This window comes from Pelophylax lessonae, assembly GCF_965119305.1.
Source record: "Pelophylax lessonae genome assembly, chromosome: 4".
Taxonomy (NCBI): domain Eukaryota; kingdom Metazoa; phylum Chordata; class Amphibia; order Anura; family Ranidae; genus Pelophylax; species Pelophylax lessonae.
The window spans coordinates 449,716,224-449,742,993 of NC_138771.1; the positions used below are offsets into that span (position 1 = coordinate 449,716,224).

General features: G+C 43.2%; 1 protein-coding gene across 1 annotated transcript in view; it reads left to right on the forward strand.

The window, feature by feature from the left end:
• Positions 1-26,770, forward strand: part of LOC309552694 (E3 ubiquitin-protein ligase RNF213-like) — a gene marked incomplete at its 5' end in the record, with an annotated part of 1,269,694 nt that overhangs the window by 833,859 nt on the left and 409,065 nt on the right. The window contains 3 exons of the mRNA XM_082253620.1: positions 1,786-1,881; positions 9,964-10,082; positions 23,932-24,039. Coding sequence (XP_082109746.1) covers positions 1,786-1,881; positions 9,964-10,082; positions 23,932-24,039 — 323 coding nt within the window. The remainder of the gene's footprint in view (positions 1-1,785; positions 1,882-9,963; positions 10,083-23,931; positions 24,040-26,770) is intronic.

The following is a 26,770-nucleotide window of genomic DNA, read 5'->3' on the forward strand; positions in this document are numbered from 1 at the left end:
GCATCTAAACTGAACAAAATTATAAATGCAACACTTTTGTTTTTGCCCCCATTTTTCATGAGCTGAACTAAAAGATCTAAGACTTTTTCTATGCACACAAAAGGCCTATTTCTTTAAAATATGTTTCACAAATCTGTCTAAGCACTTCTCCTTTGTAGAGATAATCCATCCACCTCACAGGTGTGGCATATCAAGATGCTGATTAGACAGCATGATTTTTGCACAGGGCCTTAGGCTGGTCACATTAAAAGCCACTCTAAAATGTGCAGTTTTACTGTTTTGGGGGACCAGGGGGGGGGGTCCGAAAACCAGTCAATATCTGGTGTGACCAGCATTTCCCTCATGCAGTGCAACACATCTCTTTTGCATAGAGTTGATCAGGTTGTTGATTGTGGCCTGTGGAATGTTGGTCCACTCCTCTTCAATGGCTGTTCGAAGTTGCTGGATATTGGCAGGACCTGGAACACGCTGTCGTATACGTCGATCCAGAGCATCCCAAACATGCTCAATGGGTTACATGGCCAGTGACCACTGTATGTTGGCCATGCAAGAACTGGAATTTTTTTCAGCTTCCAATAATTGTGTTCAGATCCTTGCAACATGGGGCCGTGCATTACCATGCTGCAACATGAGGTGATGGTCGTGGATGAATGATACAACCATGGGCCTCAGGATCTCGTCACGATATCTCTGTGCATTCAAAATGCCATCAATAAAATACACCTGTGTTCGTTGTCCATAACATATGCATGCCCATACCATAATCCCACCGCCACTATGGGCCACTCCATCCACATCAGCAAACTGCTCACCCACACAGCGCCATACATGCTGTCTGCCATCTGCCCTGTATAGTGAAAACTGGGATTCATCCGTGAAAAGAACACCTCTTCAAAGTGCCAGATGCCACTGAATGTGAGCATTTGCCCACTCAAGTCGGTTACGATGACGAACTGCAGTCAGGTCGAGACCCCGATGAAGACGACGAGCATGCAGATGAGTTTCCCTGAGATGGTTTCTGACAGTTTGTGCAGAAATTCTTTGGTTATGCAAACCGATTGTTGCAGCAGCTGTCCAGGTGGCAGGTCTCAGGTGATCTTGGAGGGGAAGATGCTGAATGTGGAGGTCCTGGACTGGTGTGGTTACACGTGGTCTGCGGGTGTGAGGCCAGTTTGATGTACTGCCAAATTCTCTGAAACGCCTTTGGAGACGGCTTATGGTAGAGAAATGAACATTCCATTCACAGGCAACAGCTCTGGTGGACATTCCTGCAGTCAGCATGGCAATTGCATGCTCCCGCAAAACTTGCGCCATCTGTGTGCTGTGTGATAAAACTGCACATTTTAGAGTGGCCTTTTATTGTGGCCAGCCTAAGACACACCTGTGCAATATTCATGCTGTCTAATCAGCATCTTGATATGCCACACCAGTGAGGTGGATGGATTATTTTGGCAAAAGAGAAGTGCTCACTAACACAGATTTAGAGCGATTTGTGAACAATATTTGAGAGAAATAGGCCTTTGTGTACATAGAAATAGTTTTAGATCTTTGAGTTCAGCTCATGGAAAAAGGGGGGAAAAAACAAAAGTGTTGCGTTTATAATTTTGTTCAGTGTATTCTCTATGGTGTACTTTGATTGCATATACTGTACAGCTTCCCTAATCTAAATTTGGGACATTGATAACTTATTAGCACCTGCTGCTACATAGCATAAATATTGGTAGAATAGTAGATCATTTTTAATTGTGTATTTATTGTGTCTTGTTTTTTTTTTTTTCAAATAAGGAGTTTTCTCAATAGTTCATCTGGAAATCTTGTACTGATTATACAGACGGACTTTGACGAGGGACCCCAGGGAGCAAACCTTGTGGCGTCAGCAAAGTAAGGTGTCTTTTTGTATTCAACCTCTATAAATTTTATCTACAAAATGATATCTAGAAAATAATGTACCTTCTCAAATCATATGTGCAATTGCGGGGCTCTTTACCTTTACCCTGAGGTAGCTTTTACAATATCTGCAATTTAGACATGCCTTCAGTTCAATTCCCCAAAATATTACCTACCATAGTTGACCACCCACTTTTAAATTGAACCTGTGCCAAGGTTATTTACACTAAATATTTTCAAATTCAGCAGTAAAAGCACATTAAATAGCCAACTCATCTTTGTTTTCTCAAAGCATAATAAAGAAATACATTTTTAAAATTCATAACATACATGTTTTTTTTTTTTTTTTCTACACAAGAATACAATATTGCAAGGCTTCCAGCCCTCAAATGTAAGCAACTAGCAGGTGTTTCTAAGCTGTTAGCAACCAACTAAAACCAGCAGACCTTAGAGCAGAGAACCTCAGGTGTGGCACCTAACTCTCCGGGGGGGTGCACAAAGGTGGTGTACAGCCCGCTCAATGTGTAACACAATTAAATTCTAGAACATTTTTTTTTTTATAAATTCACTGTTTATTGAAAAAGGAATAGGCATACAGCATATGTAAGAGCAGTGGTACATGTCCAAAAACAGTAGGCAAACAGAAGAAAATGTACAAGGTAATAAGTGAAAACACATCTCAGGACATATGGTCCAACATAGATAAATGCGAGAGGTAAGAACCAAGAGTCGACAACAGGGCGTTGGCCCTCCGAAAAGGTCTCAATCCCTATCCCCGCCGACATCCATCAAATGGCCGGCCTATGGGGGCAGGGAGGGACCGATCCGGCGGCCCGCCTCACTTATAAATTCCGAGAGGCAGGTAGGTTACGTATGCCTAAAGAAAATACAATCTCAAAAGAAAAGGAAGCCATAGAGCAGAGAAGGGAGGGAGGAGACTAAAAATGGAAGGGAGGAGAAGAGAAAAAAAAAAAAAAAAGGGGGGGGGGGGCGGTGGCGGCCCCCCGGTCCGCCGACAGCCAGCTAGGCGATCAAAGTTTTATATTCATCGGAGAAGCTGAATTCATGCCAATAGTACCATCGTTTGAGAAATTTCTCCCTAATGCCCCTGTCAGTCGCAACAAGGTCCTCCATTTCATTGATATGTGCCACTTTACGCAGCCACAACGCCACCGTGGGAGATTGTGCCTGTTTCCAGAGAAGAGGGATACAGCTCTTTGCCGCCGTAAGCAGGAGCGGCAAAATTGATTTCCGATAAGAAGACCGTGGAAAGCTATTGTGGTGGAGAAGGAAGAGAGCAGGGCTCAAAGTGAGGGTATGATCTGTGAACTTCTGCGAAATACGCATCACTTCCTGCCAGAAGGGTTGCAGTCTGTTGCAAGACCAGAAGACGTGGAGGAGGGATCCCACCTCCTCCCCACATCGCCAGCAGAGGTTCGAACATGAAGGGAACATCTTATGCAGTCTGGCTGGGGTGTAGTACCATCTGGTTAAGAGCTTATAGCCCGCCTCCTGATACTTGGAGCACGTGGAAGTCTTATAGGTGAAAAAGAAAATGCGCTCAACCTGGTGGTCCGAGAGAGAGAGCCCTAGGTCCCTTTCCCAGTGAGCCAGGTACAGGGGTCTGAAGGATGGATCGGAGCCTGATAAAAGGCGGTAGAGCAGAGATATAGTATGGCGCAAGGGAGAGTCCGATGCACAAAGTTCCTCAAAAGGAGTAAGGCGTCTCGTGAACGAGGTTGCCGGTGGCAGGGATTGCAGGAAGTGAGCCAGCTGTATCTTTTGCCAGAACGACAATGTGGCATAGGTGTGATCCGAGAAGAGAGTTTGCCGAGAGATCCAACGACCACGGACAATGAAGTGTCTAGCTTGGTGACGACCGTTGGAAATTCTAGAACATTTTAACCAATTTAATACAGGGCACTTCCCTCCCTTCCTGCCCAGGCCAATTTTCCCCTTTTAGCGCTGTTGCATTTTGAATGACAATTGCGCGGTCATGCAACACTGTAATTACACCAAATTTATGTCATTTTCCCCCCACAAATAGAGCTTTCTTTTGGTGGTATTTGATCACCTGTGCAATTTTTACTTTTTGCTAAACAAATAAAAAAAGACCGAAAAGTTTGAAAAAAAAAAAAAGTTTTTTGTTTATGTTATACAATTTTGTAAATAAATAAGTTTTTTCCTGCACTGATGAGCACTGATGAGACTGCACTGACAGGCACTGATGAGGAGGCGCTGATGGGGTGGCACTGATGAGGTGGCACTGATAGGCGGCACGGATATGCGGCACTGATATGTGGCACAGATAGGCACTGATATGTGGCACTGATAGGTAGCACAGATATGCAGAATTGGTGGGCACTGATAGGCGGCACTGCTGGGCACTGATAGGCGGCATTGATGGACACTGATAGGTGGCACTGACGGGCACTGATAGGTGGCACTGACGGGCACTAATGGGCACTGATAGGCGGCACTGGTGGGCACTGATGGGCACTGATGGGCGGCACTGATCGGCACTGATGGGCGGCACTAATGGGCACTGATAGGCGGCACTGGTGGGCAATAATGGGCACTGGTGGGTGACACTAAAGGATAGCAATGATGGGCACTTGTGGGCAGCACTGATAGGGAGGACACTGGTGGGCATCACTGATGGGGAGAGCAATGGGGGGCTCCCTGAGCCCTGATTGCCATCCCTGGTGGCCATAGTTGGCATCCCTGGGGTCATAGTGGGCATCCCTGGGGTCATAGTGGGCATCCCTGGTGGATCTAGTGGCATCCCCCCCCCCCGAGGGTCTGCACTGGTAATCAATGATCTGATTACCAGTGCCGACCCCCCCCCTGTCAGGGGAGCCGCCGATCGGCGCTCCTTTACTCGTGCCTGTCAGGCATGAACTAAGGAAAGCCTATCAACGGCTGTTCCTGTTTACGATGTGACCAGCCGTGATTGGACACGGCTGATCACATGGTAAAGAGCTACGTCAGTAGTCTCTTTACCGAGATCGGAGGTGCAGGGTGTCAGACTGACACCTCACATCACCGATCGCCGCTCTGCGCGCCCCCGGGGGGCGCCCAGAGCTGTGTTATCCTGCCGCCGTCATATGACGTCCAGTCAGGATAACACAACCACATTCCCGCCGCCATTTTGTAATAGGGCGGGCGGGAAGTGGTTAACTACTATTTCTCAAAAAAGTTTTGTCTTTAGTTCTGCTTTAAATCACTAGATTATTTGGGTGTGTGTCTAAGATCAAGGCGTGCTTGGTTTGAGAATAAGGGTCCTTTCACACGAGCGATCCGATCAGATCCGCCTGTCAGTTTTTTAGGCGGATCTGATCAGATCCTCCATGCATCCCTATGTGGCAGCGGATGTCAGCGGAGACATGTCCGCTGACACCCTCTGCCATCCGCATCCGATCCTGTCCGTGAAATACGGCCAGATGGAAACCCTATTTTCCATCCGTCCAGGGAATTGAATCAGATCGGATGAGAGTGGACAGGCGGTCCGTTCTCATCCGATTCCCTCATAGAGAGCAGCGGGGCTCTGACACCTCCCTCTCTCCGCACACAGAGTGGAGAGGGAGCTGTCACCTGCCTGTTTAGCGGGGGATCAGTGTATCAATCCCCCGCTGAGCAGCACGGATCCGCATACGGAGGTGGACCGTGAGAAAGAGCAACCATAACATCAGAGAATTCACAAAACAGGTTTGCTCTCCACACCTGATATGCATATTACTTGGCATCCAGTCGTCTTATGTTTAATAATCTTCCTCCTCTGTCAGAGTCTCCAAGCTGCTTGTCACAGACAGTGTGTGTGTGATCTGTTTTGATCTGTGAGTTGTTGTTTTATAAGCCGCTGTAATTGGTTGTTCTCTCCCGTTTAGTCTCTGTCAGGGCCGGTTCACACCAGAACACTCTGCACGAAACGTGACTTCTGTGTCCATTTCCCACACCACAGGTGATTGCATTGCCCCTGAAATCTTCATGTGGGTGCCAATGTATTGTTAATGGCACCCCAAATGCAGATCACAAATGCAGCCCGTTTGCAGGCACCAAATCACATGGTATCACAGTACCATGCCGTTTGATTCAGTACATTTTTAAAAGTAGTTAGTACACCATTTTTTCCACGTTCCAGTGCAATTTGCAGCCATTTAAATGAATGGGCTGTAAAAACATACGGCACAGGAATTACACGCCATGAACCAGCCCTCAATCTTGGGAAGCTGCTGGCTCCTAGGTTGCTGTGTGCAGCTCTCCTCACATGTATGAGATTGGGGATGCCAGTCAGATAAAGGACTTAAAGGAGTTGTAAAGGCAGAAGGTTATTTTTTATCTTTATGCATTCTATTCATTAAGATAAAAAGAAAAAAATTGTGTGCAACAGCCCCCCTAATACTTACCTGAGCCTATCTTTATCCAGTGATGTTGCAGGAGTGTCTCAGCTGCCCTGGACTCCCCTTCTCATTTGCTAAAACAAAAGTTGAAAAGGATTAAAAGAGGTGCATGAAAGCCAGCCAGTCCCAAGTCTGATGTACTTACCCTCCAGTCTGCCACCAACCAAGTAGACCTGTCTCATGATATAAATAAAGAACAGGGGTTTAGTTGACACGCATTTGCAAACGCATGTGTAAGCTGCAGGGCCACTACACGTCACCCTGTGTTACCTGCAGTCCTAACACTTTCTAATTTGAGTGTCTCCACAATGGAAGCACATGGCTGCTAATGGATGTATGGGAGACAGGTGGGAGGGAGCAGCCCAGGAGAGAGAGGGGCGGGCCCGGGTGTGGCTCTGTTTATGAATGGACACAGGGAGCTGCGACTCGACTCAGGTGCCCTACAGGAGGGCGGGGCCAAGAGTACAGAAGAGGGACCTGAGAAGCGGAGGATCTGGGCCACTCTGTGCAAAACCAACTGCACAGAAGAGGTAAGTATAACATGTATGTTATTAAAAAAAAAAACAAAAAAAAAAAAACAAGACTTTACGATCACTTGAAACAAACACTGAGTTTCAATTTAAAACTAGACTTCAGTTAGATGTTCTCAGACTAAACTAAAACACCTTATTCTAGGTGTTTCCAAGCAGTTACTCTGTTTCCTCATCAGGAATACTGTTACAAGTTAGCAGTGGCATCAAGAAAGGGAATGCAACCACAGAGAATAAACACATGCATAATCCCACCTGGAAACAGAGTTGTGACCCTTACAATGCTCAACACTGTCACAGCTAAACTATACTGAATAAGCCATAAACGCACAAACCAGTACACAGAGAATTAATCTATACTAAAGCTTCTAACTGATGGGTGAAAACATATATTTTGTTTTTTAACCACTTGCCGACCGGGCCATAGCCGAATGACGGCTACAATGCGGTCGGCTTATTCTGGGAGGGCGTACAATGACAACCTCCAAGAATTGCGCTCCCGTGCGCCTCCTGGTGCGGACACACGGAGCTGTCCATGCTCGCCGGGTCCCGGTGACCCGGCGCATCACGGATCGTGGTAAAGGGCAAATGAAAGCGGCCCTTTACCATGTGATCGCTCTGTCCAATGTCCAACAAACCGGCCCATGTCCAGTTCATTTTTCTCCTCTCCTCTCTTGTACACAACGATCAGTACAGTGTGCGAGGAGAGGAGAGAAACTGCGGCTGCACGCCTCCTCTGCCTCATCCATGCCATATCCATGCCTCATCCGTGCCCCATCCATCCCTCATCCGTGCCACATCCATGCATCATCCGTGCCACATCCATGCCACATCCATGCCTCATCCGTGCCTCAGCCATGCCTCACCCATGCCACATCCATACCACATCCGTGCCCACCCATACCACCTCAGTGCTCATCCATGCCACATCCATGCCACATCCGTGCCTCATCCATGCCTCATCCATACCACATCTGTGCCCACCCATGCCACCTCAGTGCTCATCCATGCCACATAAGTGCTGATAAATGCCACATCAGTGCTCATACATGCCACGTCAGTGCTCATCCGTGCCACATTGCTCATCTATGCCACATCAGTGCTCATCAATGCCACATCAGTGCTCATCCGTGCCACATCTATGCCATGTCAGTGGTAATCCATGCCACATTCATGCCACGTCAGTGCTAATCCATGCCACATCAATGCCACATCTGTGCAACATCAGTGCTCATCCGTGCCACATCCATGCCACATCAGTGCTCATCCATGCCACATCAGTACTCATCCGTGCCACATCCATGCCACGTCAGTGCTCATCCATGCCACATCCATGCCATGTCAGTGCTCATCCGTGCCACATCCATGCCATGTCAGTGCTCATCCATGCCACATCAGTGCTCATCAGTGCCACATCCATGCCACGTCAGTGCTCATCAGTGCCACATCCATGCCACGTCAGTGTTCATCCGTGCCACATCAGTGCCCATCCATGCCACATCCATGCCACGTCAGTGCTCATTCGTGCCACATCAGTGCCACTACAGTGCTTAGCAGTGCCCTACAGTGCATACAAAATTGTAATGGGAAGTCAGGAAATGATGGTGCTCACTGCATGTTGGGCCTCTGTATGTGGTCAGGCTGTGTAAAAGTGTCACATATGTGGTATCACCATACTCAGGAGGAGTGGCAGAATGTATTTTGGGGTGTCTCTTTTGCTATGTACATGCTATGTGTTAGAAATATATTATAAATTGACAACTTTGTGTAAAAAAAAAAAATGCATTTTCATTTTCTTTCCACATTTTCCAAAAACTTGTGGAAAAAAAAATGACATGTTCAAAAGACTCATTATGCCTCCTAGATTATGTGTTGGGGGGTTTTCTTTCCAAAATAGGGTTGTTTTATGGGCGTTTCCATTGCCCTGGTGCTCAAGGGCCTTCAAAAGTGTGATAGGTTGTGAGGAAATTATATGTGTAATTTTTGCTCCTAGATCACCTGACGGTGCTACTTGGATGTTGGGCCTCTGTATGTGGTCAGGCTGTGGAAAAGTCCCACACATGTGGTATTGCCATACTAAGGAGGAGTAGCAGAATGTATTTTGGGGTGTAGTTTCAAGTATGCCAATAAAGTGTGTGAGAAATAACTTGGTATTATGGCCATTTTGTGAAAAATAAAAAAAAGATTTAAAAAAATCTTAATTTTGCAAAGAATTGTGGAAAAAAATTACAACTTCAAAAAACTCACCATGCTTCTTACTAAATACCTTGGAATATCTACTTTCCAAAAAGGGGTCATTTGGGGGTATTTGTACTTTACTGGCTTGTAAAGGGCCATACACACTATAAGATTTTCTGAAGACTTTTTCCTTTTAACAAAACTGGAACTCTCTACAACAGCATGCTTGGGAGCCATAGATTAACCTGACCACAAAGTACTGTAATATAAAAGGTATATACATTATCAGTTTTGTGGTCATTAGCTCTGCCTTCAAAAGTGTGATAGGTTGTGAGGAAATTATATGTGTAATTTTTGCTCCTAGATCACCTGACGGTGCTACTTGGATGTTGGGCCTCTGTATGTGGTCAGGCTGTGGAAAAGTCCCACACATGTGGTATTGCCATACTAAGGAGGAGTAGCAGAATGTATTTTGGGGTGTAGTTTCAAGTATGCCAATAAAGTGTATGAGAAATAACTTGGTATTATGGCCATTTTGTGAAAAATATAAAAAAGATTTAAAAAAATCTTAATTTTGCAAAGAATTGTGGAAAAAAATTACAACTTCAAAAAACTCACCATGCCTCTTACTAAATACCTTGGAATATCTACTTTCCAAAAAGGGGTCATTTGGGGGTATTTGTACTTTACTGGCTTGTAAAGGGCCATACACACTATAAGATTTTCTGAAGACTTTTTCCTTTTAACAAAACTGGAACTCTCTACAACAGCATGCTTGGGAGCCATAGATTAACCTGACCACAAAGTACTGTAATATAAAAGGTATATACATTATCAGTTTTGTGGTCATTAGCTCTGCAATGCTCCTAAGTATTTTTTTATTATTCTTCCATTGATATTATGACTATTTATGCAGATATGAAGAAAAATAACAGTCATTAAATTCTTCACATATTTACATTTTTCAGGTACTGTGCTATGAATGAAATACATAAGGTGAATCACACTGAAGTATCTGTATTTGCCTACTTTATAACCAAACTTCCCAGAATGCTGAAAGGCTCATCCTATGTGGGTTTTCGAGGGGGTAAGACAAACTTGGCACACTAATTAGTCTAGTATTTTTCACTGAATGTAATACTTGCTGAAAATGAAAACTAGCTCTTTATGCTTCAAATTAACATTCTATAAACAATAAAAGCAGCACACATCACTTGGAGCCCAGTTCCAGTTAAAGCCTGTATTTTAAATTTTAAGTTCAGTTTTACAAGTGAACAAGGGTTAAAAAAATCTGTTGGATTTGAAGTTCTGTGTCTCAGTTTTCTCCATGTTTCATACTGAATGCCCCTGACAAAGCATGGGATTAATAATAGTAATAATAATAATTATTATTGCCTACCTCAAATCAATCCTTATCTAGTAAAGTAACAGTAAAACTGTTATAAAAGAAACTTGGAAGCTGACCCTTTGTTCCATGTAAGTGTGCAGATAAGGACTTCTTATTTTCTCTGTCTTTCCGAATCTGCATACTTTCAAGAGTATTAAAGTGGATGTAAACCCCATTCATGAAATCTGACCCGGGAACATATATCTATAGTGTTTACTTATCTCTCTCCAAAGCCCTAAGTACTGTGTCTTTCTGTTGCTCCTTTCTTCTGTTATAAGTATGATAACTTCTGACAAGTTCTCTGCCACAGGAGATAAAAACAGCTTGAAATTTGTGTCAGGGAAGGGACTTAGAGACAGATAAGCAGAGGGCTGGTCTATTCACAGCACAGCTCTGCAAGTTTCTTCATTCCTCTGCCTATGTGGAGGGGGGGACATGCCTTTCCTCCAGTCAACTCGCTAAGGGGGGGGGGGTGTATGCCTAAACTTCACTCCCACTGCTGAAACAGGAAGAAACATTTCTAACACAATATGCATTTCTAAAGAAAATAGAAAGCTGAAGACAGCAGATTGTCATGGACTTGCAATAGTGTTTGGCAAGCTTACCTGTCCCTTCATGTCTGTATTAGAGGTCAGACTGCACTTCTGGTTCCTTTTTATCACCTCTCCTTCCTGTTCCTGCCCCACCCCAGGTCATCACAGGAAGTCTATATTAACTAGTGCACTGCAGGTCTGCCTTGCTGTTCAACAGTGTTTGTTTCCTGTTTCCTGTTTGCCGTGTGCTTGATCTACTTTTCTGTGTACCGACTTTGGCTTGTCTCTGACAATTCCTGTTTGCCTGTTACCCTGACCTTTGGCCTGTCCCTTGGTTACCCTTGTCTGCCTGTTACCCCGACCTTGGCTTACCCATCACCATTCCGTGTGTCCTGAGTGGCTGCTTCTCTTCTCTCCCTATGGAGCGTGACCTGGGGGACCCCAGGGGCTGCAACCTGGGCCCAGCTGCAGCCAAGTCCATCCTCACCACTAGAGGCTCTGGTGAACTCCTGCTGGGTCTTAGACTCCACTCCCTGGGGAATCTTGGGCTCACGTTCCGGTCTATCCGCAGCAATCTGCTATCGGGTTCCCTACCTTGCGCTGCGCCCCTGCCTCCAACAGGGTGCAGTTGTCATCTGGCCACAGGTGACCTGACACAGATATACATGTAAAACGTATGTAGGGAGATTTATCTAATTTCTGTGTATCATCTGAGGCTGTTCACTTCACTGAGTATATGTGAGGGTTTTCATCCATTTTAAAACTAGTGAGTCAGAATGATAGCTGAGCAAATAGCATTTTTACAAGAGCATAGGCTATATATTTTGTTCACCTAACACACTTGGCTAGAGCATACTCCCTAACTTTCTTGATAACGGGACCCTCTTTGCAACATTCCAGATTCTTTGGGTACCCCCCCCCCCAATTCCCCTATCAATATAAAATCCCTGTATTTTACTATGGCTGAATGCTAGTGCATGACACCAACTAAAAATATATTTTAAAAATCTACTTTCCGTCAACAAGAAAGTTAATCTTTCACTCTTTATGGTTGATATTCAAGGGGTCTCATCTTTGAGAATTTGGATGTTAAATAGTAAACAAATCACCTTTGTTTGAAGCTCCACTTGTCTGCCTCCTTCTCAAGCCCCCCCCCCCCCCCCACTGCTACATTTGGCACTTTTTGGGGGAGAGTGGGTACCTGGTTTTGACAGGTACCTGCTCCCACTTCCAGCTCAGTTTGCAACAGCAAAGTGGGTCAGAAGTTCTGCCCCCCCCCCCCTTCTTCCCCTCCCCGCAGCTGGGCCCATTCACAGAGTGCAGCACAATTTGTGCATGCGCAATAGGAAATAGGCTGTAATGCCGCAAGGCTTCACTGTCGGTTTCCTTTAGCTGAGGTGGCAGCGCTAGCATCACTAGAGCTGATTCAAGAATCATCTCAGAGGAGGATTACAGTAAAGTATTTGTAGCTGCTGACTTTCAATTTTTGGAGTGGGGGGGAGAACTCCACTTTAATTTAATTATGTTTCTGTGGGTCTCTCTTGGCTATTGTAGCTGACTGGATTGAAGGATTGCTCAATCAAACCGATCTAAGTAAGCCTCTCTCTGCTCTCTATGCTGCTCTCCTGTGTGTTGATTCTCCAAAAGTGACGCAATGGTGGGATCTCTGCAAAGCCGACATCCCTGCTGTTGACCGAGAAGATTGGTATGATTGTTTCTGAAGCTTGTCCTAAACTGGTCATTTTCTCTAGGGATAAATTCGTACAAATAAAATTACTCAATAGGGTCTATTACATGCCAGTACGGTTACACAGGATTTGTCCCGGGCATACTCCTACTTGTCCGCTCTGCCTGCTTCACCCAGGTACCTATTGTCATATGTTTTGGGCGTGCCTTATTGTCTCCAGGTTTTGGGTGGAGGTCTTTGATCTAGTTAATTTCCATCTCCGGCTTAGCCTTTCAGTGACACCAGAATTTGCTCTTCTAGATATACACGGGTATGACCAACGACCACACCATACAAAATAGGCCTCAACTTACCCTCCTACTGTGTTGTCTTTGGAGTCTATGATAGATGCTGCCTTACCACTGTATAAGTTAACTTATCTAAATTGTGGCTGCACTTAGAAATATGATCAGGTCTGGTTCCCCTGGATGACCCAGTAGTTTTAGTTTTGCTTTATTTTTTATTTGCTCTTCTATTCCCTATAGTACCTTTCTCTAGTGCCTTTCTTCCCTCCTTGTTCCCTCTTGTCAACCCCCACCCCCCCCCCCAACCCACATCTCCTCACTTTGTCTTAGCTGTTCTGCGTTGCAGACCTCTCCCTCTCAGGGGTTTTATAGTAATGTGTTCTTTGTAATGTCTATCTATTGACAAAGTTGCACCTCTTGCCTTTCTATATGACTTTGTTGCTCTGATGGACTCTGTTTTATTTTCCTCTTGCGCCATTTTTGCTTTAGATTATACCATGTCAACTTTTTGTTGTCTGTTGCTTTTGTATCTTTTACTTAAAGCGGAGTTCCGGGCACAGAAATTATTTTTTACTGAACATACCCCCGGGACAGTCAGGGCTAGCACATTCCACAATGGCTAGCCTCTGATCTGTCCCGGTTCGCACTTACCTTTTAGAAGAAATACTTACTTATAAAATTTCTTCCACAGCGTTTCCATCTCTGTTGTGGGCAGCTGAAGCCGGCGCGGTCCTCTTCTCTGTCTTCTTCCGCGTCTTCTTGTCCCAGAATGCGCCGCACCGGCCCCTCTCGTCACTTCCGGCGGCGTCGCCCGGAAATGACGAGCGGGGCCGGTGCCGTCGCATTGATTCCTGGGAGCTGTGACGTTCAGCTCCCAGGAATCATAGCGAGGCAGGAAGTGACGGGGTGAGCCGCGGCTCCGAGGGAGGAAGCAGTCAGAGGTGAGTATTTACGATCTTCAATAAAAAGGTGAGTAAACAAAAAAAATAAAAATAACTATCCAATTCCTTTTCAGGTGCGGCATACCTAGCGGAGGGGCACAAAAAAAAAAAATTGTTTTTGTGCCCGGAACTCCGCTTTAATAAATCCTGCTTGGTACAAAAAAAAAAAAAAAAAATTCCCAGATGACACTCCACATTTGAAGTTATAGGAAGGAAGGACTTTAATGGTATTACTGCACAATTAGAATACAAATGTAAGAAACATACATATATTTAGGAAATTCTCATTTAAATATATCAGTTTAAAAAGATTAAAAGTGATAGAGATCTCTCTACATATAGAAGATAAAAGACTAGTAAATATAAGAATGGAGATCACATTTCTTATTGCTCTATTCTTATGAACACTTTACATTGTATGTCAGTTATGTTCGTGAAAACATAGTATGGCGTTTTTGTTTTGTAACTTGCTTTATGGCTGTTTTATAAAACTCAATAAAAGTATTGAATGAGAAAACATAGTATGGCAATTTTGAAAATGACAATGTAACTACACATATATTAGTTTTTTGTTGTTCAAACAACCAGTTCCTGATGTGTTTCTTGGAGCAGAGTCCACTTCTTCAGGAGAACATTAAGAGGTAAGGTATTGATTTTAAAGTGACATTAAAGTCAAATGTTTTGCTTTAAAATAAAAAAAGAGGGTAAACATATGTACTCTGTGTAATGATATTGCAGAGAGAGGCCCCTTACCGCCTCTCTTTTTCGCTCCTTCTTGCTGGTGCCCAATAGCAAGTAGTTTGTTATAATGACCCCATATTTAGAGGGGATATAAAGATGGAGCCATGGGGCTTAAATTCAATTTAAAGCTCCCTACTAGGGTTGAGCGAACCTGGGCTGTATTGTTCGTGTTCGTACCGGACTTTTGGGTATTCGGTACCCGGACCCGAACATTTCACTGTATGTTCGGGTACTGTCCGTTGTTCGGTAATGTTATTTGATGTTTTGACGTGGTTTTAATGGCGCGGTTTCAACAGGTGCAAGGCAGCCAATCAGCAAGCGTTTAACTAGTGTGCCTTAGAAGCCATTGGCCAGTGCAGCATGTGACCCAGACTCTGGAGTCACACAGCGACGCCAGTCACTCTGCTATAACTATACTAGGGAGAGGTTCCTGATACTGCTGAGGGAGAGATAGGAGTTTACTGTAGGGCGAGGCTGGAGAGATTGCTTGTAGGGAAAGCATAGGATAGGATCAATCTGCTTTAATCAGACAGCGATCTACGTTGATTTGGTTGTGTGGGGCTGCAGTACACAATCTTTTTGCCGGGGGCAGAGATAGGAGTTTACTGTAGGGCCAGGCTGGAGATTGCTTTTAGGGAAAGCATAGGATAGGAACAATCTGCTTTAATCAGACAGCGATCTACATTGATTTCATTGTGTGGGGGTGCAGTGCACGATCTTTATGCCCTGACCTGAGCCAAGAGAGGAGGAGAAAGGAGAAAAAAAACTTTTATCAGTCTGTTAGGCGTGCGGTGCTGCACATTTCATGCAAGCTCAGTGCATATGTGTCTGCTTAATCTTCATTTAAAAAGGAAAAAAGATTTTTCCTTCATATTTAACTTTGACATACAGTCTTTAGACAGACACTGCTTTTCTAACCTGCTCTTCAAAAAGCACCATTGTAAGGGGAAAATAATTATATATTTCAGTATTTAGGAAAAAAAATAATTTTTCAGTTTTTCACTCAAATGTTTTTTTTTTTGTATTCAATAGCGGAATAGAACAACAACAACAGTATCCAAACTTTTAGGCGTGCGGTGTGTAGTGGGCATTTCCTGCAACCTCAGTGCATATGTGTCTGCTTAATCTGCATTTTAAAAAAGAAAAAAACTTTTTCCTTCATATTTTACTGTGACTTACAGCGTTTAGACAGACACTGCTTTTCAAATCTGCTATTCAACAAGCACCAATTAAGGGGACAATTATTTTTCAGTTTTTCATTCATACGTTACAGTGCGATACGCCAATTGCATACTGTTTTTGTATTGCGCGTTGCAATAAAAAAAAAAAACATTTTGATTGCGGCCCTGTCTGCATATGTTACAGTGACATACACCCTTTGCATACTGTTGTATTGTGCTTTGCAATAAAAAAAAACAACATTTAGGTGACAAAAGAGTTGATTGCGGCCCTGCCTGCATATGTTACAGTGACATACACCCATCGCATACTGTTGTATTGCGCGTTGCAATAAAAAAAAAAAACATATAGGGGCAAAAAAAGTTGATTGTGGCCCTGTCTGCATATGTTACGGTGAAATAAACCCATTCCATACTGTTGTATTGCGCTTTGCAATAAAAAAAACATTTAGGGGCAAAAAAAAGTTGATTGTGGCCCTGTCTGCATATGATACAGTGACATACACCCATTGCATACTGTTGTATTGCGCTTTGCAATAAAAAAAAAACATTTAAGGGACAAAAGAGATGATTGCAGCCCTGTCTACATATGTTACAGTGACATACACCCATTGCATACTGTTGTATTGCGCGTTGCAATAAAAACTCATTTCGGGGAAGATCCAAAATTCGATAAATATGAGGAGAAGGTCAAAAAGGGGCGTGGCCTGGGTCGTGGTGTTGCTGGTGGAGCTCCTGTTGCAAGGAGTGGACGTGGTCGATCTGTGCCAGCTACACGCACAGGTGGAACATCTTCCTCAGCTGCGAGTAGGCGACAGAACCTGCAGCAGTATTTGGCAGCGCCTAATGTGCCTCTACAAATGTTGAGGCCAGAACAAGTACAGGCGATAGTAGACTGGGTTACTGACAGTGCCTCCAGTTCCTTCACATTGTCTCCCACCCAATCTTCTGCTGAAAGGTGAGAGTTGGCACCTGCAGCTAATGTCCATCAATCTTTGACAGCACCCCCTTGCAAATCAGCCAAGCAGTCTGAGCCCCAAGTCATGCAGCAGTCTCTTCTTCTTTTTGATGACTCTGTTAGCATGGTTTTCCAGGGCCATCCACCTAGCCCTGCCCCAGAAGTGGAAGAGATTGAGTGCACCGATGCCCAACCACTTATGTCTCCAGATGGTAGTTCCGTCGCAGCACGTCTCGGATGATGACGAAACACAGGTGCCAACTGCTGCGGAATTCCGAATTGTGGAGACCGACAAGGGTTGCAGGGGTGAAGACTGGGTGGAAGATGATGTGGAGGACGATGAGGTCCTCGACCCAACATGGAATGAACGTCATGCAGGTGACCTGAGTAGTTTGGAGGAAGAGACAGTGGTCGCACAGAGCCACCAGCACAGCAAAAGAGGGAGCAGGGCGCAAAAGCGGAGCGGCCGTGCCCTAGACACTATGCCTGCTACTGCCAAACGCAGCAAGGGACCGAGCACACCAAAGCCAGCTCACAGGAGTTCCCTAGCATGGCAGTTCTTGAGACAATGTGATGATGACAGGACACGAGTGGTTTGCACGCTGTGCAATCAGAGCCTGAAGCGAGGCATAAACATTCTCAACCTGAGCACAACCTTCATGACCAGGCATCTAAGTGCAAAGCACGAGCTGCAGTGGAGTGCACACCTCAAAAACCAAGAAAGGTCTCTGGCTCCTTCTGCTTCCTCTTCTGCTGCTGCAGTCTCGGTTGCTTCATCCACCTCTGTAGTGCCAGTGGCACCTGCCACCCCGCAAACAGAGGATCCACCAGCAACAACACCACCTGGGTCACCAACAACCATCTCCACGATGTCCCGTGGAAGCGTTCAGCTTTCTATCTCCCAAACACTGGAGCAGAAGAGGAAATACCCCCCTACCCACCCGCGATCCCTGGCCCTGAATGCCAGCATTTCAAAATTCATGGCCTTTGAAATGCTGTCATTCTGGCTGGTGGAGACGCAGAGTTTTAAAAGCCTTATGGCGGTGGCTGTCCCACATTATGTCGTGCCCAGCCGCCACTACTTTTCCAAGCAAGCCATCCCTTCCCTGCACAACCAAGTGGGTGACAAAATCAGATGTGAACTGCGCAACGCCATCTGTGGCAAAGTCCACCTAACTACGGATACATGGACCAGTAAGCACGGTCAGGGACGTTCTATCTCCCTAACAGCACACTGGGTAAATGCAGTGGCGGCTGGGCCTGAGGTGGATAGCAGTTTGGCGCATGTCCTTCCACCACCGAGGATTGCAGTGCGCTTCAGTTTGCCTCCTGTTCCTAACTCCTCCTACTCCACTTTCTCATCCTCTACCGCCTCCTCTTCCGGTCAGCGTAACACCTTCAGCACAGCCAGGAGTAAACAACAGCAGGCAGTTTTAAAACTTGCCTGTTTGGGTGAAAAATCACACACCGCGCAGGAGTTGTGGAGGGGCATTGAACAGCAGACCAATGAGTCGTTGCTGCCAGTGAGCCTCAAGCCCGGCCTGGTGGTGTGCGATAATGGGCGAAATCTTGTAGCAGCTCTGGGCCTAGCCGGTTTGAGACACATCCCTTGCTTGGTGCATGTGCTGAATTTGGTGGTGCAGAGGTTCCTAAGAAATTACCCCGATATGTCAGAGCTGCTGCACAAAGTGCGGGCCGTCTGTGCGCACTTTCGGCGTTCTCACCCTGCTGCTGCTCGCCTGTCAGCGCTGCTATTTTTCTGTTTTTTTATTTATTTTAAGTTATTTTCCTATCCACATTTGTTTGCAGAGCACTTGCCATGCTATTAAGACGATTTTGCAGACCTCTAGCCCTTTTCATGTTTGTTTTAGAGGCATTTTAGTGCTCAAAAGTTCAGGTCTCCATTGACTTCAATGGAGTTCGGGATCGGGGCAAAATTCGGGTTAAGTCCAGTTCACAAACCCAGACTTTTTTTTCAAGTTTGGCCGAACCCGCCAAACACGGACATCCAGGCATTCTCTCAACTCTACTCCCTACACAAGGCTAGTTTCTTCTGCCTCCTGCAAGCTCCCTGGTGCAGAAGTTTTCATAGGAGACAGAGGAAGAAAACTGTTGTGGATTTTTTTGGGGGGTTATGGGGACCCTCTAACCACTGTACTGTATGTGCAATTTTGAGCTGCTATAAGAGAGGCTGCTTATATTTGTTGCTATAGCTGACGTTGTATAGCAAGTATTTCTTGAAAATGCTGTAATATGTTTTTAATAATATATCTGACATGCAATGTAAGGTGTTAAAATGAATAAGACAGTATGAAACATGATCGTGTTTGTTATATTATTTTTTCTTTTCTTTCCTATCTGTAGAGAATACCTCCTCTAAATTTACTCTGCTTTAGCTTAGAAATTGTAATAAGATAAATACAAATATCCTAAATACAGTATGTATAAACCAATGTGAATATTGAGAGAAGTGCAGGTTTAGAAAAAAATAAACAATCATACTCACCTAGGTGGATGCAGCATCAGTCTGATGCTGCATCTGTCCTTTCGCAGCCTCTAAGACCAAGAACCAAGTGATCACATGACTGCTGATCACTCAGTTCTCAGTCTTTGGTGAGCAGGGAACTATGACTGTCAGTTGCCAGTTCTCTGTTCTGTCCCTGCAGCACTTATAGTGACTGTGGAGGGGCTAGAAAGGCTAGAAACATACCTTCTGAGACCCAGCCTGTGCGAATATGGCACCTTTATGACTCATCAAGATCCACAGACAATTTATCTGTTTAAGAAGACACTGAAAATGTTTTCCTGGCATTTTTTAAAAGCTAAAAGACAAATTGTCTACAAAAATTCTTTTTTGCCAAAAATTTTTATTTATATTTTTCGGTTTAATTTTTTTGCATAATATAGTCAAAAAAAAAAAAAAAAAGCTTTTCTAGAAAATACATAAAAATATAACAATAATCCAACCAAAGAATTAAAATAAGTATCATTTGTTGACAACCTGCTATTTATTATGCAGCCAGACATCTCACCACCAAATATAAAAAAGAGATAGATGCCTTTAGCAATATGTTAGATTTTAAAACTATTTATTTATTATATATTTTATTTATTTATTATATATTTACTTATATGTCCTCCTTTTGAATATTTGTGTATTAACCACTGTAAAGTAATCACACTTATATCTGTATACCTTGCCTCCTTCAATAAATGCTTATTTGAATAAAAATATAAATATACAAGAAGAGATATAGCACGGCTTGAATCACAAACTTTCCAATGAAAAGCGCCAGTGCATAAATGATTTAGGAATTAAAACATCCAAACACACAAATCATTTTTATAAGGAAATTTTTAAACCCATGCTTAAAGAAACTGAAAGTTTTATTTACAAGCAGATGAAATAAATAAAATTCAAATTTTTCAAATCTCTCAACACCCTTTTTGAAGCTCGTTCTATAGTGGCTGACTCATTCTATGGGTCCTTTATATGTTAAACTGCCGATGCATGTTGCCTCCACACTCGTCGGTGAGACGTATGTTTGTGGTGTTCTTCCCTCTCTCTCGGCACCTACTGGGACTTTTTTGGGGCTTTCTGGTGGGCGCACCTTGAGACATCGTGTGTTCCTTATTAAGATTTCTAATTAAATTGTAATCATGTCATGTATACTAATATGATTATTGTTATGCAGGAATACTCAGGAAAACTGAAAGTTAAAATATCAATTAAATATATATACCCCTGAAGAAGCAGTAAAGGAAAACTGAGGGGTTGATCCGGTATTTCTATCGGATATATTTAATGCACAAGATCCTTTACATGTACTCCTGTATTGATAATTTTTATATTGTCTATTGTATGTCTAATATTCTTTCTGTCTGTCATTTTAAAGTTTTGGAATAAAATTTATAAAGTTTTTATATATTCTTTATCATTCCATACATTACTTTATTTAATCAGAGCTAAGTACCATAAAAATCCCATTTGCCCTCACATGCATTATTCTGTTCCCTCTTTCTGCTCTATTGTTTCTGGGAAGATCCCTTCCCTCCTTATCCTGAGTAGGACAGACCCTATCACCTGGTCTTGCCTCTCTTCTACTAAGGGGCTATCCCCAACTTTGCAATTAATGATCTCAAGGGATGTCGGTACATTTGACTAGGTATTATTGAAAAACACTTCTATCTACTACTGACTTTAGCAATATGTTAGATTTTAAAACTATTTATTTATTATATATTTATTTATTATATATTTATTTATATGTCCTCCTTTTGAATATTTGTGTATTAACCACTGTAAAGTAATCACACTTATATCTGTATACCTTGCCTCCTTCAATAAATGCTTATTTGAATAAAAATATAAGGCCCCATGCACACGGGGCGTTTTTAACGCCGCTGTAAGTAGCGTCAGGTGTTTTCTTTTTGCAGCCTAAAAACGCCCCTCCATGTTCTATGGCCTCATGCACACTCAGACGTTTTTGAGCTGTAAGTGGCCTAGGCGTTTTTAAGCTGCAACAAGAACCCACGACCTGCGCGTTCTGAGGACCAGCGTTAGAGCGTTAAAAACGCCTGACGCTGCTAAAAGCTGAATAATGTTGCTATATATAGCCACGTTATACGTTTTTTTTTCTTCCATTCAAAATCAATGGTTCCCTATGGGAGCCTATTGATTTGAATGGAGGTCGCACCGCAACACCGCAAGTCGGATCCGACTTGCGGGGCGACTTGCGCTGTGGGAATCTTGAGGGGGAACTCCACGCCAAAATGGGAAAAAAAATTGGCGTGGGGTCCCCCCCAGGTTCCAAACCAGGCCCTTCGAGTCTGGTATGGAATTTGAGGGTAGCCCCACGCCGAAAAAAACGGCGTGGGGTTCCCCCCAAAATCCATACCAGACCCTTATCCGAGCATGCAGGCCAGGAAAGGGGAGGGGACGAGCGAGCCCCCTCGTGTCACAGATGACGTATTGTCCTCATCAACATGGGGGCAAGGTGCTTTGAGGTGGGGGGTGCAGAGCTCCCCCTGCCTCAAAGCACCAACACCCCCCCATGTTGAGGGCATGTGGACTGGTGTGGTCCAGGGGGGGTGGGGCCGCTCACTCGTCCCCTCCCCTTTCCTGGCCTGCCGGGCTGCATGCTCGGATAAGGGTCTGGTATGGATTTTTTTCGGCATGGGGCTACCCTCAAATTCCATACCAGACTCGAAGGGCCTGGTTTGGAACCTTGGGGGGACCCCACGCCGTTTTTTTCCCATTTAGGCGTGGAGTTCCCCCTCAAGATTCTCACAGCGCAACTCGCCCCGCAAGTCGGATCCGACTTGCGGTGTTGCGGTGCGACCTTCATTCAAATCAATAGGCTCCCATAGGGAACCATTGATTTTGAATGGAGGCAGAAAAAAACGCTGCTAAAAGCAACGTGGCAAAACGTGCAATAACGCCAATGGAAAAAGCTACTGAAAGCACGTTTTTACAGCTGCTTTTTCCGGCGTCAGAACTAACTTTGACGTACGTTTTTTCTAATGCCCCGTGTGCATGGGGCCTAAATATACAAGAAGAGATATAGCACGGCTTGAATCACAAACTTTCCAATGAAAAGCGCCAGTGTATAAATGATTTAGGTATTAAAACATCCAAACACACAAATCATTTTTATAAGGAAATTTTTAAACCCATGCTTAAAGAAACTGAAAGTTTTATTTACAAGCAGATGAAATAAATAAATAGGAACTTTTATATGACTGGATAATTAAAGTGAATACCTACTTTTTTTTTTTTTTCAAAACTACACAAAGTACTGTATTCCTTAAAGCGGTTGTAAAGCGCTGGACATTTTTTTTTCTTACCTGCATAGCAAAGGCATAATGTGCCAGTATGCATCACATACTAGCATATTATGTGAAATGCAAAATATAAATATGTCCTCCTTTTGAATATTTGTGCATTACCACTGTATAGTAATCACACAGGTCACATCATATGACTTATATCTGTATATCTTGCCTCGTTCAATAAATGCCTATTTGAATAGGCACAGGGCTCTGAAGGAACAGCACAGATTCCTTCAGAGCGCATGCAAAAGTGATGTCACCGGCTGCATGTACAGTAAATATCTCCTATGCACGTTTAGGAGATAGTTACACTACCTATAGGTAAGCCTTTTTTTAGGCTTACCTATAGGTACAATTTAGTGATGGAAGTTTACTTCCTCTTTAACCGATTACCGACCGCCCCATGCAAATATACTGCAGCAGGGTGGCTCGGCTGCGCAAAATCACGTAGATCTACGCGATTTTGTGCACGCGGTCTAGGCGGAGCGGCGCGCGAGTCTTCTGTCACACAGGCAGAGAGAGATCAGGAGTTTCAGCTAAGCTGAAACCCCGATCTCTCTGTGCCTGTCACAGAGCCCTTCCCCCACACAGAGAGTAAGCATTGTTAGGCATACATTAACCCCTTTGATCACCTCCAGTGTTAACCCCTTCCCTGCCAGTGTCATCTATACAGTAACAGTGCATATTATTTAGCACTGATTACTGTATTAATATCACTGGTCCCCAAAAAGTGTCAAAAATGTCAGTTAGGGGTCCAAACTGTCCACCGCAATGTTGCTGTCCCGCTAAAATTTGCTGATTGCTGCCATTACTAATAAAAACAAAAAATAAATAAATAAAAAGTCCAAAAAACTATCCTGTAGTTTGTAAACGCTAAAACGTTTGCGCAAACCAATAAAAATACGCTTTTTGGGATTTTTTTTTACCAAAAATATGTAGCAGAATACAAGTTGTCCTAAACTGATAAAAAAATGAGAATTTTAATATTTTTTTTATTGGGAATGTTTTATAGCAGAATGTAAAAAATATTGTGTTTTTTCAAAATTGTCACCCTTTTTTTGATTATAGCGCAAAATCTAAACACCACAGAGCTGATTAAATAGCACCAAAAGAAAGCTCTATTTATGCAAAAAAAAGGAAATCAATTGTATTGGGGTACAGCATCGCACAACGGTGCAATTTTTCTTAAAGTAACGCAGTGTCAAAAAGCAAAAAAATGACCTGGTCATTAAGAGGGTAAAACCTTCCGGAGCTGAAGTTGTCTCTGACCCTTCATGAGACACATGGGGGTTGGGATCTACCTGATATGTGATTATATTAGAGGGCCCTTTGTGCTATATGTTTAGGTTTGACTACAGTATGCTTTTAATTTACTGTGTTATCTTTACTTGTCAGGATTGTGGCAGTCTGTACACATTGATGATTTGAGGAAGTCTAAAGATATGGTGACAGACATAACAGCACTTCAAAATCTCACTATAAGCCAGCTTTTTGATACTGAAGGTAAGAAGTGTAAATTTAAGTTAAAATGTATCAAGCATAAAGTACATCTCACCAAAAAGCCATTCATTAGATTAATAACCCTTAAGGCCTAACTGCAGCCATTTTTTATTTATTTATTTTTTTTCTTTATATACATTGGTGAAGAGTTAGAGCTAAACTTTTGCTTTCTGTCACTTTAAAATAGTTTACTTTAACCACACGCATCAACAACATACAGTATACAGCGTAGATGGATGATGTCACAATATCCACCTCAGCCAATCAGAGGAAGCCTTGTACTCTTTCAAAAAAGACAAGGCTTCATGTTAATGGTTGAGCAGCACTCAGCCCGACATGATTTTGTGGAACATGGTGCTGTATACTTTATATAGCTGATGCTACACATAGTTTATTTAACACACACAGCCTCTGCATGGGTTAGTGATAGTGAAGTAATATAGCGCACACAACCACAGTTTATACAGAGCTCACAGACTCTGCATGTGTTAATGAGTAAATTATTTGTTTGAACCAGCGTGGTTAAAGTAAACTATTTTAGAGTAACAGAAATCTGGAGTTTGGCTTTAACATTTCTGTCATATTTATGTGACCCGACAGAGAAGGCTTTCCTTCACTCAGGCCTCTTTCACACAAGTGGAAGTATCTTTCATCCTCTGAAAAAGCAGTCTGAAATGGATCAATTTTCAGAGGGTGTTAGAACAGTGACTTTTAGGCATTTAGAAGGTTATCCTGCCATCTCTTAAATTTGTGTATTTTTTTTTATTTTTTATTTTTTTCAGTATCAAGGTGAAATTTGTATTAAAATGCCATGCTGCAACCGTGAGCCAAGCGGTCGCATTACCACAATGGACACATTTGACAGCATCTGGCTGCCATTGTAGGCTTCAGTTGGACGGTCAAGGGGTGATAAAAATCCAGATCACTTGCCTATTTTTACTGTCCCTTTGCTGCCTTACTGTATCTGTGAATCCAGTGCAAGACATGTGGTGCGTGGTTGTCAACAGCAATAAAAATTGTCAGAAGTTTAAACCTTGGGGAAGATGTAACTCCTTGGCATTCATGACTGTCTGTTGGTCAAAGTGTATCGCTGAGGGCCCATGTTCTATAGTATTTACCACTTTAGGAAATAGGTGGCAATGCACAGACTGAAAACAGCTTCCTCTGTCACAGTTGGGAAAAGATTGTGTCTTGTCGAGCTTCCTTGTGAAAAACAGAGATAATATATGGACATTTTCCAGCTGAAGATGTACACTGCTCAAAAAAGTTAAAGGGGCACTTTGAAAACACATCAGATCTCAATGGGGAAACATATCATGCTGGATATCTATACTGATATGGACAGGGTAATGTTTTAGTAACAAAAGGATGCCAAATTGTTTAATGGAAATGAAAATGTTTAACCCAAAGAGGACTGAATTCAAAGGCACCCGAAGATCAAAATGAAAAAATCATGCAGCAGGCTAGTCCTTTTTGCAGAAATTGCATTGCAGAAACTCAAAATGGTACTCAGTAGTTTGTATGGCCCACATGTGCTTGTATGCATGCTCCTAATGAAATGACGGATGGCGTCCTGGGGTATTTCCTCCCAGATCTGGACCAGGACATCACTGAGCTCCTGAACAGACTGAGGTGCAACCTGGCGCCGTCAGATGGACTGAAACACAATGTCCCAATGGTGTTCTATTGGATTCATGTCAGGCGAGCGTGGGGGCCATTCAATTACATCAGTTCCTTCATCCTCCAGGAACTGGTTGCATTCTCTCGCCACATGAGGCCGAGCATTGTCGTGCACCTGGAGGAACCCAGGACCCACTGCACCAGCATGGGGGTCTTACAATGGGTCCAAAGATTTAATCCCGATACCTAATGGCAATCAGTGGAGTAAAGAGAAGGCGCCACTCAGTGAAGTAGTAATAACAAATTTATTAAGCTCATATCAAGACTTACATAAAAGCAAAAAGTGGAGAGTCATGAATCAGCGTCCTTCCTAATTCACTGTGTACCCATTGTGGAAGCTGCCAGCAGCCTAAACCAAGCCGGGGGCTGAATCAGAGTGAGGCTGCGGCAAACCGCATACCTCACAGAAAGACCGTGCGGCCGTAGACGAGGAATGGGCAGTGGAATGTGTGGTTACCGGTTTTGGAGCATGCTCACAACAGCTCCTTCTTCAGACCAATAGAATACACGACCAGATGCAGGACACTTAAGAGTGCTGGCCGGAAGTATCAATTAACAAAGGGGAAACAGGAAATAGAGCCAATAAGCCAGGGACACCGGAATCAGGAGGACTCCAGCCCCAATGTTGGTATATGAAACTTATATATAAAAATATTTAAAAGGCATTAAAAAACTATAATGAATACTAGCATACATAACCATACACTAGTTTATACCAGGCACATGGTGCAGCGAACATTTTTTTAAACAACTAAAAATAAAAATAATAATTAAAAATTAAAAAACTAGGAAACTTAAAACAACTGAAATAAAATATAATAATAAATAATAAAATAATATATGTATATGTATATGAATATATATATATATATATATATATATATATATATATATATATATATATATATATATATATATATATAATAATTTAAAATGGAACACCACTCTAAAAAAATTCCCTCAAAAGAATCTAAACAGCTGAGTTATGAAAAAACATGAAAAAAATGTGAAAAAAATGTGAAAAAAAACATGAAAAGAACAGAACTGGACCTTA